General features: G+C 41.0%; 1 protein-coding gene across 2 annotated transcripts in view; it reads left to right on the forward strand.

Annotated features, from left to right (window-relative positions):
* Window positions 1–12,301, forward strand: part of larp7 (La ribonucleoprotein 7, transcriptional regulator) — a 43,200-nt gene that overhangs the window by 23,094 nt on the left and 7,805 nt on the right. For both annotated transcript variants that reach the window (XM_078213575.1, XM_078213582.1), the window contains exons 9-10: window positions 3,766–3,920; window positions 11,323–11,447. In XM_078213575.1, coding sequence (XP_078069701.1) covers window positions 3,766–3,920; window positions 11,323–11,447 — 280 coding nt within the window. The remainder of the gene's footprint in view (window positions 1–3,765; window positions 3,921–11,322; window positions 11,448–12,301) is intronic.

Raw genomic sequence — 12,301 nt, forward strand, 5'->3', positions numbered from 1 at the left:
TATGCAAACAATATGTCAATGATGAATATCAAAAATAAGGGCACTTCATAGTACTTATGAAACAAGCTGTAGTTTAAAAGTATATTCATGAAAATCCCCTAGTCGCCACACTCCAGCATCTGTTCGGATACACTGAGGGAGAAGTTAGCAAGGCCAATTGATACCTTTCCGATTGTGGGAGGAAATCGGAGGAAACCCATGCTGACTTGCGGGAGAACATGCAGAATCCGCATAGACAGTGACCCAAGCTAGGAATCGAACCCGGGTCCCTGGCGCTGTGAGGCACAGTGCTAACCACTGTGCCACCGTGCTTCATTATCGAAAAGCGCCTTTTGGCTAAGTTCAAGTGACGACAGATCAAGCCCAAGATGGGGTGCAATGCCTTATCTTGTTAGCTTGGATCTTGTTTGTCTCCCTTGTGGACAACATGAATTAGATTCAATTGGAATTTGAATTTGGTTTTTAGAGTAAGCAAGAAATGGATTTGGCTTTGCCCAGTGCATTCTGAGCATTGGATGTAGTAAACATTAAAAATGGTGCTATAAGAAGACAGTAAGCAATGACTTAGATGAAAGTCAGCCTAGACTGTTAGAATCATAGAAGGTTTAGAACACAGAAAGAGGCCACATGGCCCCTTGTGTCTGTGCCAGCTGAAAAATGAGCCACGTAGCATTCCAGTGTTTGTTAACCCTGTAGGTTGCGCCACTCGGGTGAAGGTCTGATAGTGTGAATTGGGGATGGGTGATGGAATCTTTCGAAATGGATATTGGCCATTCCTAGGCTATCATGTTCAATGTTTTCTAATAATTTTATGTTGTAGCTCATATCATAAAGTAAATTCAAGTTTAGCCAAAACATTGCAATATATTTCCTGTGAATTTCTGATCAGTTATAAAACAAAGGGTAATGCTAACAAGACCTGGCAGTGTTTCCAATTTTTTTAATTGTTATTTGCGAGTATGAGTGCAATCACATTATCATACCAGTATAGGTGGCAAAATTAGGCTAAGTATTCTGCAGCAAAAGGTTCACCTCTTGACTCCCTGAAAGCCAACATTACCTATAAGGCATGTTAGGTGTTTGATTAAATATCCTCTACTTGCATGGGTGGATGCAACAAAACTCAAAGGTTAGTGCCATCCTGGACAAAGCAATTGGAATGCTTTGGCAATTAATTCTGTACCTCAAATGTGCACTCTCATCACCACCAGAGTTACACATTGGGAGTGCATTCTATCTACAATATGCACTATAGCAAGTTGACAAAGCTTCTTCAGCAGCAACTTGCATATCTATGACTTCTACCAGCCAGAAAGACAAAAACAGCAGGTGCGTGGAAAGAATATCATTTGCCACCCTGACTTGGACTATGTGTTGCTGTTTTTTCATTGCTCGGTCAAAATTCTGAAGGCTTTTGTCATACCTACTGCAGCAGTTCAGGATGATGGCTCACCACCATTATATCACCGACAGCTAAGGATAGGCTATAAATGACATTTTTGCCAATAACAACCATATCCTGAAAATGATCTAAAAAGAAAGTAAAGAAAACTTTATTGTCTTGCATCATTTGGTATTACTTTTGCCTCTTCATTAGAAGAATTTGGGTTTGCGCCCCATTCAGGGAATTTGGGCTCCATATCTGAATTGCATTTTCATTCCTTGTATTCTTTCATGGGATTTGGGTGTTGTGGCTGGGCCAGCACTCATTGCCCATCCCGAATTGCCCTTAAACTGAGTGGATACTCGGCCATTTCAGAGGCAAGTTAAAAGTCAACCACATTGCAGTAGATCTGGAGTCACGTGGGCCAGACCAGGTAAGGATGGCAGATTTCTTTCCCAAAAGGACATTAGTGAACCAGATGGGTTTTTACAACAATCGATCATGGTTTCATGATCACTATTACCGAGACTAGTTTTATATTCCATGTTTGTTCATTGAACTTAAATTCTACCAGCTGTCATAGTGGGATTTGAACCCTTATCCCCAGATCATTAGCCTGGGTCTCTGGATTACTAGCGATATTACCACTCTGCCACTGTTTCCCCTTAAGAAGTACAGTGTTCTGCCGAGATATTGAAACAATGTCCCATTAACCTTTTCTGATGCTCCAGTGAACATTAATGATTGTGTTGCACTATTCGAAGAAAGCCAAAGAGTTCTGGTGGCCTGTTCCATATTTCTGACTCAACAAATCCCACTGAGGATATTTTTAACTCATTAATGTTCTTGTTTCTGGTTTATAGAATGATATCTGAAAAATGACTGCTGTGTTTCCCAGTATGATGGAAACCACTGAACTCGGTGATGTAGCAAAATATCTTGAGCTGTCTTTCTGATCACAGAATCTTTACGGCGCAGCAGGAGGGCATTTGGTCCATCATATCTGCACTGGCTTTCCAAACAAGCATTATGGCTTAGTGCCTTTCCCATACATGTGGCATTCATAAATGCAAGGATTTCATGCTCTTGTGACACTAAAGTTTTTAAAGTTTATTAGTGTCACAAGGAGGCTTACGTTAATACTGCAATGAAGTTACTGTGAAAATCCACAAGTCGCCACACTCCGGCACCTGTTCAGGGACACTGAGGGAGAATTTAGCATGGCCAGTGCACCTAACCAGCACATCTTTCAGAATGTGGGAGGAAACCGGAACACCCAGAGGAAACCCACGCAGAGATGGGGAGAACATACAGACTCTGCACAGACAGTGATCCAAGCTGGGAATCGAACCCAGGTCCCTGGCGTTGAGGCAGCAGTGCTAGCCACTGTGTTGTCCCTATTAATGAAGACTAATATTTATCTGGGTGTAACACTTCGAAACATTACAATTGTTATTATTTGCGATATTTTCTTTGCTTTTGCATATTTCAAAATTAATTTCCAAATATCTGTGTGATGGGCAGTCTTCCAATAGGCAAATGTTCTGTGTGACTTGACACGACCCTTCACAGGTTAAGTCCAGGCAAAACAATAGTAATTTTTTTAAAGTTTGCAATATCCCAAGCAAAGAAAAATGGTTCAGATTGATTGCCAAATACCCAGTTTGAAAAGGTTTTTGACAGTATGTTGTCTCAAAATTGCTAAAGTTAATCAGTCACCAAACACCTTTTTTAAAAAAGTGGAAATCAGGTTATACGTTTTCCTATATGTCCTTTTAGGTCGAAGCATTAGTTGTTTTAAATTTTTCAGTGGATTTTGCCAATTAGCAGAGTAATGCTCAGAACTTGACTCACTTTGTCATTTCCTATTTTCCCCCTCACATATTTTGAACTTGAGAAATGATGGGACTCCCATTAAGGGTTTTCTGCATTGTCTGAATCCATGGGCACCAACTACCAGCTGGAATCTGCCCAGTCAAATAGTCCACCATATTTCACTCAGATTTATCCATGAAAACAAAAGATGATGGGTGTGAAACTATAGCTGCTGCTATCCATGGAACAGTTGGGTGGATTGGCCATGCAAAATTGTCCCTTAGTGTCAAAAGATGTGGAGGTTAGGTGGATTAGCCTTGGTAAATGCATGGGATTAAGGGAGCAGGCAGGGAGGATGGGTCTGGATAAGATGCCGTTTCGGAGAGCCAGTGCAGACCCAATGGACCAAACGGTGGCCTCCTGCACTATAGGGATTCTATGGATTCTATTCAGTGGTAGTTCACCAGAGAATGTGTAAGGGGATGTATTTCGTAGTGAAAGTGTGGCGCCAATCCATTGTTAAGTCTAAGTAAAGTATCCACATAATTGTGCTGTTGTTTTGGCAGAAAAGAGTGGATGGATTTGAAGCAAGAGTACTTGACGTTGCAGAAGTCCAGCATGTCCAGTTTAAAGAAAACTATGTTACAAATCAAACAGCAAAATGACGGAGAGGTTATGGAAGTGACTGACAAAAGCAAACAAGAACTTGAAAACAATAAAGGTTGGTTTCTGTGAATATATTATACTAAAAACATGTCATCATAACATCTTTAATCATATTTTATAAATCTGTAGCAATTTTTTTTTTTCCCCTGCATTCTTGAAGTTATTTTCATTCTGGAAAGATGGGAGCATAGTGTCAGGTTAGCATTTTTTGCCTCAGCAGCAATGACTACACTTCAGAAGTACTTCATGGGTTGAGATCCAGTGGGCTTGAAAACTACAAAATAAATGTGAGTTTTTCTTTCTAGTCCCTCTGTACCGGGTTCCCCAAATTTCCAAATAACTCCTTGGGAGGGGAAGTGATGAGTCCCCTCAGGGAGGAAAAAAATCTTGAGAATGGATAATGCCAGGATGAGGATGGGCTGGGAGGCAGGAAGGTGTTGGGATGGTGCGTGAATTCTTCCCATTGCCATGTCGTTTTGCCAGTGGTGGGACAGTTGGCAGCAGATCGATTGCCAGTTGAGCCACTTAAGTGCCCAAGTAAGGGACACTTCCCACCTCCCAACCCAGGACTTAACAGAAATAAAAGTCTACTTGATAAAGTGATCACCTATGCAGTATAGCATGTGAACTGCACGAAGTATGTTATATATTGAACAATAAGTATTAGGACATGAAAGCAAAACCAATTCACAACAGAAATCTGTAATGAATTGAATCCAATCGCAAGTAAATACGGGGAAGTGTTAATTAAATGGGAGCATCTGTCTGCGTTTATAATGCAACTTTGTTATGTAAGCAGCCATGGTTGTCATGAGATCCACCTCAGTAGGTAGCTCTGTCCACTGTACTCAAGGGAGAGAGCTCTTTTGATCGTGAAGCATGGGTGGCACAGTGGTTAGCACTGTGCCTCACAGCGCCAGGGACCCAGGTTCGATTCCAGGCTTGGGTCACTATCTGTGTGGAGTATGCACGTTCTCCCTGTGTCTGCATGGATTTCCTCTGGTACTCCAGTTTCCTCCCACAGACCTGCTGGTTAGGTGCATTGACCTGAACAGGCGCTGAAGTGTGGCGACTAGAGGAATTTCACGGTAACTTCATTGCAGTGTTAATGTAAACCTACTTGTGATAAATAATCTTTTAGCTAAGCAGCTACTGCTGGCAGCTTCTGGACAAACTGCTAATGAATAGATCTCAATCCACCCACTTAAGGAAGCCTGTATCGAGAAACATAAAGTAATCAAACAGGTACAATTATGTTCATGTGAAGTGCTCAGTATTGCTAACGAAGGGTCATCCAGACTCAACGTTTGTTATATTCTCCTTCCACATGCTGAAATATTCCAGCATTTTCTGTTTTTGTCTCATATTGAAATGTTAGTCTATGTTTTGATAATCTTCAGTGTAAATTGAAGGCTTGCATTGCCAGTATTTAGGTGCTCAACTTTATACTGTGTCTGCTGCCAGTGCAATATGGCCACACAAGATGGCCACCAATGCTTGTCTGTGCATGCGCACTGGTCTGTGCATGTGCACTGGTCTTTACATGCGCAGAAATCCAATGATGCCACTGCTGGAGCCTCCAGCCTGAAACTCTGAAGGGGGAAAAATGAGGAGGGGTGATATAACACTCAGCAACCTACAATCCATTTACATTTACTGGAGTTAAGAAACACTGACCAAAATGACTTGTAAAATATCTCAGTCCTGGATAGAAATTCACAGCATTCTCTGCTCCTGCTGCAAGTGATAACAGCACATGAGCCCCGCTGCACATGGCCACTATATTCATAGGGAGCACTCAACCCGTGCCTGTCATCAGCATACAATTGCGCACACGCATGGTGTTGCCAGCAAACACTGTCTTAAATTTAAGTTATAGAAACCAACATCAAGACCATTTGCAAAAATTTCCAACAGGAAATTAACTGGATTGATTTTGTTTTGCAGCAGAGTACAATAATTAACATGTATTAAACTGTGAAAATCTTTATCAAAAGCCAAAAAATCAGAACAAAATTTAGACTGCAGAAGTTTAACTTGTGTGATGACTAATTCCAGCTAATTTAGAAGTTTGAGGATTGTGAAATAGGTGCCATTATCTCTCTAGACAGAGAGGGGTGTTAAGCGAGGTGTTAACTGGGATGGTGTTTGCGAAGCAATTTTACAGTTAATGGAAGAACTGAATGTTGAGCACAATCTAGGGTGAACTTTGGAAATTGTCTCATTGTTAGTATTTTGACATTTGCAACATTATATTCATACATTTGGGGAGGGCCTTTTCCAACTAAGGGAACAACAGTGTTCACTTCATGATGCCCATCTCCAATCCATTTCAGCAACCTGAGCACGTAATACACTTCAATGTATTTCCTAATAGTGTGTTGCTCTGTCAGCGATGCCCTGTTTCAAGAATGATGACGAAGGGCCCTTTCTGTCCTAAAATAGAATTAAAATACTGCAGATGTGAAAATCTGAAATAAAACGGCAAATGCTGCAAAAACCAGGCTGATCTGACAACATCTGTGGGGAGAGAAACTGAGTTCCCTTTCTGTCCCTGCAGATGGATGTCAAATATCCCATGTAATTAATTGCAAAAGTACAGGGCAGTTCTGGTACCCTTTCTAACAATGTCAACTCCTGCCCAGTTAGCACAATAAGAAGTCTCACAACACCAGGTTAAAGTCCAACAGATTTATTTGGTAGCAAATACCATAAGCTTTCGGAGCACTGCTCCTTCAGCATAACACAGGCCAGAAAACCAGCATCACAAGATTAACTGACCAGTTTCCTCTGTGGGGTCTTGTGTGCAAGTTGCTGCTATGTTTTCTCATGTTACAACAGTGGCTACATTTCAAAAATACTTGCTCTGACAAAGGGTCATCCAAACTTGAAACATTGGCTCTATTCTCTCTCCACAGATGCTATCAGACTTGCTGAGATTTTCCAGCATTTTTTGTTTTTGTTTCGGATTCCAGCATCCACAATATTTGGCCTTTATTTCGAAAATACTTCATTGGTTGTGAAACACTGACAACTGAAATGTAAATCCATCCTTCAAGTTTATGTTCAATCACCACAAGTTTTGTACATAGCAGTGGATCAGACATGCAGTAACATTATTAATTGCACATTTCGGTTTTAATCAGTGTCAGTCGATGGGTTTGTTTGTGTCACTCTTGCTGATTTTACTTGTTACTTGCAACATTTCTATAGTGATGGCTCGGGATGAATATTGTTTTTACCCTTAAGAAAGTTAAATAAGTTCAAGACCTCATGGGTAAAGGCACTGCATCATGTATTATCAATTGATGCAGTATGGAATGTCTTTTGGGTCGTTTTCTGGTCTGTGTTGTGCTAACTGATGTGGAGATGCTACATGTGCTAACTGGGCAGGAGTTGACATTGTTGTATTTGACCTCTTGGCAGCCTGTTTGAGGAAAGGGAAAATCTTGTTTTTGATCCCTCTCCAGTGAACCTTATTGGAGCCTACTTGGATTGCAAAAAAGCTGAGAGATCATCCATGCCAAATGACTTCTTGAACTGCTGGACTCCTGGAACAATGGCCAGTGTATTGATGGCACTCTGTGCCTTTTCTTTAAAAAAAATTACTCCATCCATAAAGTTACAAAGCCAGTGCTCAGAATGGACCAGGCAAACCTAAATCCTTTCCTTGCTTGCTCCAACTCCAAACTGATTCAAGCTGACAAGATAAGGCATTACACCCCATCTTGGGTTTGTTCTAATGCTTGATCTTCGCCAAAAGGCCAGAAGGAATACTGACGGCATTCTGTGTCTTTCATATTGTACCTCTATGTCCACAGGACAAATAGTGAATTTTTTAGTTCAAATTTACTTCAACTTTTATACCTTGTGCAATTACGATTATCAATGTGCACCTTTTGGTTCCTTTGAGGAAGTGTGTAAACAAAATTTGATAATTAGTAAGCTGCAGGAGGGAACATGCTTTCTTTTGTTCCTTGCTCAAAGGAAAATACAATTGTCTTTCTAGCCCCTGTTTGATCTTAACTAATATTATTCAGGCAAATATCTACAATACAATGTTTACATGTATACTCACTAAATTTTTGAAAGGATGACAATATTAACTGCTTTAATTGAAGAAGCTTTTATTTGAAATTTAACCATTTATTTGCCCCGTTTTGTACTGTTCAGTTCCAGCTGAAAAGTTAACAGGAATGAAGTAACATCCCCATAAAATGAATAGAACAATGGCTTTTGATGCTTATGTGTTTTTAATTTTTTGTTGCAGAGTTGCAATGCTTCATTTATCCTGCTCCGCAATCTTGCTGCGAACTGTGTCTGGAACTCGATGAATACATTAAGAAAGGAATGATAGGAAATCTAAAACCTACTTAACGCAAATTGTCTAAACTAATCTCTTTTAGTAGATTAAATTAATTCCGATTGATTTATCTCAGACGCGGTTATCTTGATCCAGGCTGAACATGCTCACTGTTTCATTTACACGTCAAGAATGTGTCAGACAAACTTGAATGCACTGTTGTGTTGTACACAACAGAACGTAATTTGTTTGGATGTTCATGTTAGCAGAAGCCTGGGATTGGAATATATCATCATATTCTGCACTTTATATATACGATGGCTGGGTTACAGAGCGACAAGTGCGCCCAAGTATTTTCAGTGCTGCGTCTCGGCTAAAATCAAGTGTCAAAACAAGCCCAATATCCATTGTAATGCCTTTACATATCAGCTTGGATCTGGTATGTCTCTCTTGTGGGGACCATGAATTGGATTCAATTTGAATTGGTTTTTGGAGCAAGCAAGGACATGGATTCAGGGCTTGCCCTGTCCACCCTGAGCATTGGCTTTGTAACTCTCAGAAAGGAATGCATTTTAATTGAAATGTTAGCTGTATTTATTATTGGCAGTAAGAAGTTTAACAACACCAGGTTAAAGTCCAACAGGTTTATTTGGTAGCAAAAGCCACACAAGCTTTCGAGGCTCTGAGCCCCTTCTTCAGGTGAAGAAGGGGCTCAGAGCCTCGAAAGCTTGTGTGGCTTTTGCTACCAAATAAACCTGTTGGACTTTAACCTGGTGTTGTTAAACTTCTTACTGTGTTTACCCCAGTCCAACGCCGGCATCTCCACATCATGATTATTATTGGCGACAAGTTGTCTAACTTATGTGGAAAATATGTCTTAACACACCAATTGAAAACTTCAGTGACAAACTTGATAAATATGGAAAGAGTTCTGGACTAGTCAACAACAGTTCATGTTTATATAATGAGTTAATCAAAGAAAAAATATCCCAAGGTGCTTAACCATGGTGTTGCTAGAAAACAACTGACAAGCTAAAGAAAGAGATATTAGCATGTGTGAGCACAAACTTGGCCGAAGAGGCAGTTTCTGAGGAAGTTGTAGAATGTGACATCTAGGTGACTGAAGTCACATCTATTGATGGCAGACGATGGGAGAGAAAACTTCCTGAAAGCCAGATTCTGGGAAACCAAAAGTTTGGCTGGGAAATGGTTGGTAGAAACCAAAAACAGAAGATGCTGGAAAATCTCAGCAGGTCTAACTGTATCTGTGGAGAGAATAGAGCCAACGTTTCGAGTCTGGATGGCCCTTCTTCAGACCTGGCTCCTTGGGCCGACTGGCCTCCTTCTGCACTGTAGGGATTCAATGATTCTGTGAGTTGTGGTTGCTATGCACAAACAGTCTTATTTGCCTTGTAGCACTGCTGCTGGAGTCCACGGTGCCCTGGGCAGCTGTGCAGTTGGGTAAATTTGACATGCAAATTTTCACTCCTTATAATGATGATTCACCTGATGAAGGAGCAGTGCTCCGAAAGCTCGTGATTCCAAATAAACCTGTTGGACTTTAACTTGGTTTTGTGAGACTTCTTACTGTGCCCACCTAATCCAACGCCAGCATCTCCACATCATATGTAGATGTTAACTTCCTATCTCTAGAATCGCCCCCAGCCCCAAAACACACTCCCATATCTGCACACGTCTAATTCTAACCTTCTACGTATCTTGATTTTAATCTCCAACATTGGTGGCTATGTCTTCAGCTGACAATGCCTTAAGGTATAGGATTCCCTCCCAAAACCTCTCCATCTTTCTACCTCATTTTCACCTGTTATGATGCCTCTTATAGCATTCTTCTTTGACTAAGCTTTTGGTCATCTGCCTTAATAGCATGATAATTAGCTATATGTTGTTCTAAAATGCCACTGTGAAGTATCTTAGGGTATTTTACCACATTTTAAGTTTATGTTTAAGTTTCTTTATTGTCACAAGTAGGCTATATTAACACTGCGATGAAGTTACTGTGAAAATCCCCCAGTCGCCACACTCCAGCGCCTGTTCGGGTATGCTAAGGGAGAATTTTAGCATGGCCAATACACCTAACCAGTCCATCTTTCAGACTGTGGAGGAAACTGGAGCACCTGGAGGAAACCCACGCAGACACTGGGAAGGTGTGCAGACTCCACACAGACAGTGCCCAAGCCAGGAATCAAAACCAGGTCCCTGGCGCTGTGTGGCAGCAGTGCTAACCACTGTGCCACCGTGCCGCCCGGAATGTGAAACCTAGCTGGTGTCAACAACTCATCAGTGGCCTTTGGCTCTGCAAATGACCATTGCACTGAGGTACCTGGTCACTATTCATTTGTGAGCCCTGATAGTGGTAGCTTTGAACATTGTCCAATTAATTAGGCGGAAGGCACAATAGGCAGGCCTAAATCTGACCTTGCCTTGTGTATAATGCACTCATGCGTGTGCACACGTACAGAATCACATCACTGTCACCATATGAGACCACCCAGCCCATCACACCTATGCCAGCTCTTCAAATGAGCAATTCACTTGGTGCCTTACCCCTGCTATCTCCCCGTAACCCTGCACCTTCTTGATTTTCAGATGAGAGTCTAATTCTGTTTTGAATTTTCAATTTAATCTGTCTCCACCACACACTTGGGGCTGTGCAATTTAGACTTTAACCACTCACCCTGCTAATCATAGACATTTTTAAAGAACAATTTGTAGATGGAGATTAGGACTAGGTAACTGGCTGTTGCCCCAATCCCTCCACAAAATTCTGGGATGCTGACACAAATTGCAGCACTCCCACTCTTGCCAATATGAGATCAAATAACTCAACATAGATCAGGGTCAAATCTGGTTTTGTAAGATTTTTGTAAGCCTCTGCTATACTCACTGGTCAAATCAGTTGAGCATTATGGATGCATTGAAGATTTGGAATTTACATTCTCTGAAGGGAGAATCAACTGGAAGATGGAAGTCAATTAGTATGCAAATAGTTTTGAGAAACAAAAGGCTTTGAAATTGTGCTTGGGCTGTCGGGATGGGGGTGGAATGCTAGATTTCCTTGAATGAATGTGTTAGTGTAAAATATCTTGAATTTCAAAGCCATTGATGCAGACTGTATTGTTCTCTTGTACTAAAGCAAAGGTTAACGATGAAGGAGCTCAGCCCTCTTTGAAGGTTAACACCCTGGGGCCTCAGTTTGAGAGTGGAGTCATTGTGAAGATCACCAGTACTGAACCCCTGCTGGGCAGGAAACGAATCAAGGTAAATGTGTGTCCTCGAGCTAGTTTTTCATCAGACCGGTTCTCGAGGTTATACTATAACATTTTGTATGCGTCTGAATGGTTTTCTTAGGATTTAATCTTTTTTTTTCCCCTGGACAAATGGGTATTTCAACTTGATTCAGAGTTAATGTAGGCTTCAAAAATATAATTTATTTCCATTACAGTAAAATTATATGTTTAAAAAAAAACTCCCCACCCGCCCACGTCTCATATACAAAATGCCCTCTTGTTATATTTTGTCCCTCCGAAAAGCCTGAATGAGAGCCTTGTTAATCAGGCTGATGGTCAAAAAAGTATTTACTGATTGTAAAGGCTAACTGGCCGATATGATCAACCTTCTTTAGAAACCTATAGTCTAATTCCAAAGTTTTTGTTGCAAGTCAAACAGTTTTTACTTGATATTTTAAAATAGCTTTTTAATTTAATTTTTATCCCAGTAACTCTGTGTAAACTCAATGCCTGGCCTACTGAGCTATGATGTGGAGTTATGTGGAGCTACTGAGCTACGTACACTGGTACAGTTTGATCTCAGCTCTTTGCTGAGCTTTGGTAAACCTCAGCAAAGACCACAGGAGTGGTTTTAAAACAGGCCTGAAAAATTTGTTAGTGTTTTTGTTCTGATTACCACCCAATGACCTGTACTGACAGTTTACATGTATAACTACAGGATGAGGGGGAAAATTTAACTGGAATGTGATGCTTTCTGCAGTTGGATAGCCCGCCGGTTCCTGTCAAGGTTCACAGGAACAACTGCTTGGGATATAACTGGGCATAGATCAGAAAGTTAAAGTTGGTTGATCTCAACCAGGCAGAAATGAGATTGCTGCCGTTGAC

Source organism: Mustelus asterias, chromosome 1 (assembly GCF_964213995.1).
Source record: "Mustelus asterias chromosome 1, sMusAst1.hap1.1, whole genome shotgun sequence".
Lineage (NCBI taxonomy): Eukaryota > Metazoa > Chordata > Chondrichthyes > Carcharhiniformes > Triakidae > Mustelus > Mustelus asterias.